At 34.1% G+C, this 6830-nt stretch overlaps 1 protein-coding gene across 1 annotated transcript; it reads left to right on the top strand.

Annotated features, from left to right (window-relative positions):
• Positions 1 to 2339: 2339 nt before the first annotated feature.
• On the top strand, positions 2340 to 3263 carry LOC119643314. Its single transcript, XM_038042655.1, has 3 exons — positions 2340 to 2588; positions 2873 to 3037; positions 3096 to 3263. The coding sequence occupies exons 1-3, from the start codon at positions 2340 to 2342 to the stop codon at positions 3261 to 3263; spliced, it is 582 nt and encodes a 193-aa protein (XP_037898583.1).
• The last annotated feature ends 3567 nt before the right edge of the window (positions 3264 to 6830 follow it).

Raw genomic sequence — 6830 nt, 5'->3', positions numbered from 1 at the left:
TTCGAATCATAATGAGATGCTAAGGTTAAAAGTTACTTTAAATACGACATAGGCACATCGCGCGTATTGAGCGAAACTGTTTTGATAGACATTTGGTATTGAGATTAAGTAATAGACATCATTTAAATTTCTGCAAGCATCTCTGAAGGGGATTAAACAGCTCATAATATACGGAAAATTGGTCAAAATTGGTCAGAATTGGTTAGACTACCGACGATGAATCCAAAACTAATCTGAAATCTAAGCGAATTTGAATCTACTTTGAATAATATCGACTACGTACAAAGAAACTTACTACACTTATTTCAGATTTTATTGGCTTTGTCTACAATAAGTGAATACATTTTGAACTAAGTGCGGAAGTTGTTTGATTAATGTATTTCCTTGTACATAGCTACAAACCGCTTAACATAATAACATACTTGCACCATAGATAAGGGTTCAATTTTTTTATGTTATGATCTTACTGTGCCGCAGCCACAGCTTCTTGGGAAAGTTAATGTTTCATTCCCACTTGCTACTCCAGGAATTAAGTTGCGTTGATCAAACTTGAAGTTATATTAACAGCGCAAGATAGCAGTATTTATCAATTGTGCAAAATTTATACTTATATGATCGCCGTAAGCCTGGTGTATCGGCCATGGAGAAAAATGAAGAAAGTAAAGCGTATGCAAAACTCTCCACTTAACAACATTTCCTGGTTTTTCGACGAAAGCGATATAAATGATAATAGCTTTCACAGCAGTGGTGGCGACATCGGTACACTAAAAAAATATTTTAAATAACGACTTATTTAAGTGAGCTCTTTCCTTAAAATTAAATTAAAATATTGAAAGTTTTTCGTACGTTTTCCGTTAACTGTTCTAATGCTAATAATAAAAATAAACACAGAGATAAACATGCCTAACTCGAAATGGAAAATAACCCTACTAAAAATGGGTTTACCCCTCTTCGTGTTATATACATTCCCAAAAACTTAGTATGTGTTCAGCGTAATTGAAATGTGGAATGTGCTATATGTTCAACGTTAATTGATTGTCATTGTTTCTATTTCTCCGAAGAATGGTGCTCGATTTATGTTCACACTAATAGTGTGCTTGTTTATTTAGCTTACCTTGTCATCGTAGCTTGGTCTAAAATCGTACGCAATATGAAGAGATAACAATTGCTTTCTTCAACTCTGAGGGCTTTCGTCGAGAGCGTCTCTTAAAGATTCCCTGAAAGCAAAATAACCTACTACGGTTGACGGTTAAACACACGCTTTGCCAATGTCTCTTATCGATATTTAAAAGCTTACTTTCAGAATGTCTTCATGAATATTTTGAAAGCGCATAATATTAATAAAATATTTAATTTTATTAAAGCGACTAGGGTAACCAATTTAGCCTATCTTTCAAGAAAAAAAGAGCCGACAGTCTTGCTTGCTAGAGCTCATTCAAAAATCCCAGAATTTATCTCCTTGGCCTAAGTAAATTATAATAATAATAGTAATAATAATAGTGGTGGTTGATGATGTGCAGATATTAACCACGGCGGTAAATAAAATTTTGCTTATACTTACGTTTATTTTTCTTTGCCTGATCGAAATAAACATTATGCCAACTAATACTATAGCGCAAATATTCTGAATACTTTTTGTAGACCTTACTTTGAATTCCGGTATCGCTGAAATATGTTTTTCATTCAGCTGTAATCTTTGTACTTGTTTCTAAATAACTTTTGTACTCGTGCAGCAATGATAAACGCAAATAAAACTTTATATTGCACCTGATCTTTATACCATACAGGATAAGAAAAAGAAAAAAAAGAAAAGATATACGTCTGAGGGGTCGAATAAGCCAAATATCTCGAGTAATAACCCCATGATGGTGGGTTCGAATTCCGAGCAGGGTAAATTTTTCAATAAAGCCGATAGCCGCAGATGCTTATGCCTTATGATTTTAGTCTTACGATTTACTTCTCTAATTAAGTTAATTGGGATAATAATTATTATATTACCATATAGAAAATTTTAACTCTGCATGGATGTATGAAAGTAATTAAAATCTTCGACAAGCTAAATGCTACACTAAATTTGGACCACTCCAGTTCAGGTTTTGGACATACTCTAATATAATAGCTTTGATAAAAATATTCATTTAGATCATAGCGAGAAAAAGGTTAATGGTGTATTACCACGGAAATTATTCAATAATAATGAATAATTTATATATATATAGATATATACACATAGTATTTTTAATTGTTTAGTTGTTGTAATGTCGTAACTCTAGACGATATATAAAACTTTGCTCGGGGTAAAATTTTTCAGTAAATTTTTGTGATCTGAAGGCAATACAATGACTCCTTCGAACGGTTTAATTATAATAATTATACTTACACTGGGTTTTGAGGCACAAGCCTCTCTTTACAGATTTGTACCGGAATATCCTGAATTATCCATTGATTGCACCAATAAGCCAGGAACGGTCGGTATGGATCATTTTGTAGATCAAAGTGAATTGATTGTTTCTCACGATGATGAAGGAATACATTATAGCGGGACTTTGAAAATGATTTGGGATATAAAGAAGGGTGATCGAGTCACGGTAAATGTTATAATTGAATACAAAAAAGCTTCAATCAGCAAGTTGTTAAACTGTAGTACAAATATATATAGCTAATTATGAAAGAGTTTTTCGGCAAAGTAACGGCATATAATAAATAGAACACTAACGTCATATAACAGAAGAAATTCAAATTACATGTAACGTTAAAGAAGTAATGCTGCATGCTTCATAAAACTTAGAAAAGTATTATGTTAGTCTTGCACAAAAATTCTGCAGCCGGATTAATTGAAGAGTGAAAAATGTCCTATTTAAAATTTTTATAGATGGATGCGGAGCTGCAAAAATTTTTTCGCGGTGGTTGGATACAAACTCCTTTCTCGGTACGAGTACTGGACTTTTGTAAAGAAATGGAAATGACTGACTCATACATCTACGAGCTATGGTCGCGACACGTTTTTCCGGAGGACCTTCAATGTTTCGGAAAGGGTGTATGTGTTGTCTTCTTCTGAATACTTTATGCGTTTCTAAACAGTTCATCAAATTTAGATAAAATATCGTCACAACCCCTTTACAGCCAAAGCTGATGGACAGGCGCTTGTTAACATGGAAGGACGATACAAGGTCGTTGCATTTTTTCGAGCATACGACGAACACATTCGCTTGAGACCCGAAGTTATCTGTCTGGAAGTGCCAGGCGATATTATTAAAATTTAAGCGCTGTTAGGCACTCCATGCAGGAAAATCTAACACTTTTGGCTTAAGGAGTGTTGAATAAAAAACAAAAACAAGATATGTGTAGCATGAAAAAGCCCTTCAATAAAATTCTAATAATCTAAGCTTAGAAAGAACAACACGTAATTAAGCAAGTAATTACGTAATATAAGGCTTTTAATAATACTGGCGGAGGTAATCGAAAAAGCAAGCAAATGATTACATGCCTTCAAGATTTTACATATTCGCCAAAATGGATAAAGCAATTCCTAACTGTTTCTTCATTGTGGTAGCTTTAAATACCAAGATGTCGTGAAATCCGACTAGGAATATTAGTATCTATGCGTTCAGTCTGTTTTAATATGGTGCAAGGGTTAAGCCCAGATTCCATGTCTAGCGGCGCAGAGCAAACAACGTGAATTCAGGTTGAACATGATCAAAAAGGTCAACGTGGCATGCATCACAAGAAAGCAAGACAATCATTGAGTATGCCAGCGTTGACCTAATTGAAGATGTATACAAGTTAATAACGTAGCGGTCATGGACCATCATTTTATAAACCCAGGTAGGGTTATAGTTTTATTAACCGAACCCTCAATAAGGATATCAAATTTGCGGTTAGAGTCGAAAGCAATATCTAAATCTTTCTTGTTAATACACACATACATAAAAAGTGGTCAACAACCAGACAACTGACAGCTTACAACTTTTTGGAAGCTATACAATAAATTACACACCAAACACAGGCTATTGTTAGCCTGTCAGATTAAAGAAAGAGAAAGTTAAAGTCATCCGCAAACATTAATACTGTGTGATGTTGAATACTGAAGTGAAGTTAGCCCACGGTACGTAACCCACCACGTAACCACCTTTGCTAAGGTAATTGATAACTGAACACTACAAAGTCATTAGAAAAACTAAACAAAAATAGAAATCCAAGCATAAATGAAATAAGAAATTATACAGAAATTTTATAAAAAACTAAAAAAAAAAAATTTTCTTGTATTTCCCATATAGTGCAAGTGTAGCGTTGGCGAAAAGTTGCAATATATAAAGTGTGTATAAAATATTTTTAAGAAATATGACATGTATAGTTTTTTGATATGTCTTAAAGGACGCTAAAGCCTATCAGAAAAACCTAACTTCATAACCCTGGATAAGGGACATCGCCTCGAAATTCGCCACGATGCAGCGCACTGAATTTGGTACTATCCATATTATTCTCAATGCATTTTTTATGCCCAGTTTGGTTAAGTAGTAAAAGAAAAATAATGTTCCAAGGCTTTGAAAATTCGACTATAACACTCGAGAAGGTTAGTGGAAATTGATCTGTTTCTTAAGAAACCATGCTGACAGGGCAATATAGCTAACCATAAAAGGGACGTCAGTCTATTTGTTATTAGTGCTTCAAGCTATTTGGGCAGTGCACTGAATTGGGTACTATCCATATTATTCTCAATGCATTTTTTGTGCCCAGTTTGGTTAAGCAGTAAAAAAAAATAATCTTCCAAAACAACCTTTTTTCAAAGAGTTGTTAAAAGTTTGTGTAAGGGAAAAACACAGTGACTCAGCGGAACATCGGAGAACATCAAACGGAATTACGATTAGGAAACTTGGAAGATTTTCTAGGCGACAACGATGCAAATGTTTCATTAGAGTAAGATATAGAATGCAAAATTTCGTTGTACTTATTGAATAAAAGTAATTATCACGCGCAGAGGGAATATTTGATGCACGAAACACTTCATTAAGAATATCAAAAGAGAAAAAGATCAGTTATTATCAAAGCATCGCAACATTCCCAATTACCCTAATCCATAAGAGAAAAAAATCTTCCTGGTTTGCATTCAAAATTTATGAATTTAAAAAACTAAAATTTCCATATCCATTGAATGAGTAAAATTGTAACAGCACGATGCTTTTAGAAAATTATGATCTCCGCTGGCGCTAGATATACGATCTAAGCAAGCCACCACGTTTGTATTGCTTAAACAGCTTGCTAACAAAAAGTAGTTATGGCTAACAAAACGTAGTTACGGCTAACAAGAAGTAGTTATAAATAGCGTAGACAAGAAACTATCTATACCTTTATAATCTAAATCTCCAATAAGTTTAGACAAAAAATTTCTAAGTTGACAATAATTTTTAATTTCTTAGTTACATAGTTCATTGTGTAACAGACAATTCAGAGTAAGTAACAACGACGGATGATGATTACCCTCAGGTGAAAGAAAGGTATCAGCGATTACAGAAATAGATACTGATAAATTAGTATCCCAACAAACTATTCAGCCAAACAGCTTGTTAATGTCAATGTAGTTAAGTTGCACAATATCGAAAAACGAATTATATATTAACGGATACGAAAAGTATAAATGACATCCCTTTCCATCCTTAAAAACCCATGAAATATTAGGCAGATTGAAATTGCTCGGCACTATTATCTTTTCACTGGATTTGAGGCGATATGTAATAATTTTGATTAAAGACATGCGTTCTAAGTAAAAGGGAAGATAAGAGAGAGACAGTAGAGATTTAAGAACATGTCACATATGCATTAAAACTTGACCGTTATGGGGACAATAGAGCAAAACACAGAGGTAGCTAAGCAGTTGCTGAACGTAGCCCACCAGATTTGTGAAAGTTGTCAGAAATAAAAGTTTTAAAATCAGAACAAAAAATCTGACTATCAACATTTGGCCGCTATCAACATTTGGACCGTAATATGTTTTCTTCTATCTTAAAATCGCTCTTGCGTTTTATTTTTACGATTTACAACTAGGACATGGGTTAGATCTAGGAGGCGGAATTTAGAAATTCTGATTTCGGCCACATGCTTTCAATTTTGCCATCAGATGGAGCCAATTGGTTTCTTATAGAAATTTGTGACATGGCTGTTTTTCGATATGAACTTCTGGAGTCTAACATTAGTTAAAACGACCTGAAATGCGTGAAAATCTCAGCGCGCTTTTCTGTTTATCCATGGCGAACTCCACTGTCGACTGACCTTTTCTTATCCTCATTATATAAGGAGATAACCGATTTCTGCATCCGTTTCGATCAGAAAGCCCTCCACTTTCGTAATTCGTGCCTACCGTGTTTCAATAAAAAACAAAAGTTTTTTTAAAAGAGCAAACTAACATCTCGGGGAATATAGGAGAAATAGTTCTGAGTATGATTGCCACTACTCTTCCATCGATAGACTTGGACTTAGACATAATTATCTCAACCCAGTATTTATATAGATATCTTCGTAATGCAATTTCTTTCTCTTCTCGGTCACAAGGTTTCAAAGCCTTTTGAAAAATTCTTTAAGTGCAATGTTAATGTAAAAAGTAATGACTCCATTGCATACTGCTTTTGTACAACTGCAGATATTATTTCTATTCCAATGTTAGTTGCTCCAGACGATGCTGGTATGCTAGTTTCTCCTCAACTTTTGGCGGTCTTTCGTCAAGTATTCCCAACGCGGGTGCTGATAAACATTTTTTTCTTTGATTTTAAAAATCCTGAGCTTTTTCCTGAAAATATGCTTTGTACTCGGGTCTTGCGTCATTTTACAAAGGTAGC

The sequence above is a fragment of the Glossina fuscipes genome, unplaced genomic scaffold (assembly GCF_014805625.2).
Source record: "Glossina fuscipes isolate IAEA_lab_2018 unplaced genomic scaffold, Yale_Gfus_2 60199, whole genome shotgun sequence".
NCBI classification, from domain to species: Eukaryota; Metazoa; Arthropoda; class Insecta; order Diptera; family Glossinidae; genus Glossina; species Glossina fuscipes.
This window is presented reverse-complemented; position numbering and strand designations above follow the sequence as displayed.

Bases quoted from the DNA above. Each gene is read 5' to 3' on its own strand.
- LOC119643314 (XM_038042655.1), top strand. From the start codon at position 2,340: ATGACTCCTTCGAACGGTTTAATTATAATAATTATACTTACACTGGGT. The intron at 2,589-2,872 runs GTAAATGTTATA...AAATTTTTATAG, and splicing joins AGAAGGGTGATCGAGTCACG to ATGGATGCGGAGCTGCAAAA. The intron at 3,038-3,095 runs GTATGTGTTGTC...CATCAAATTTAG, and splicing joins TTCAATGTTTCGGAAAGGGT to ATAAAATATCGTCACAACCC.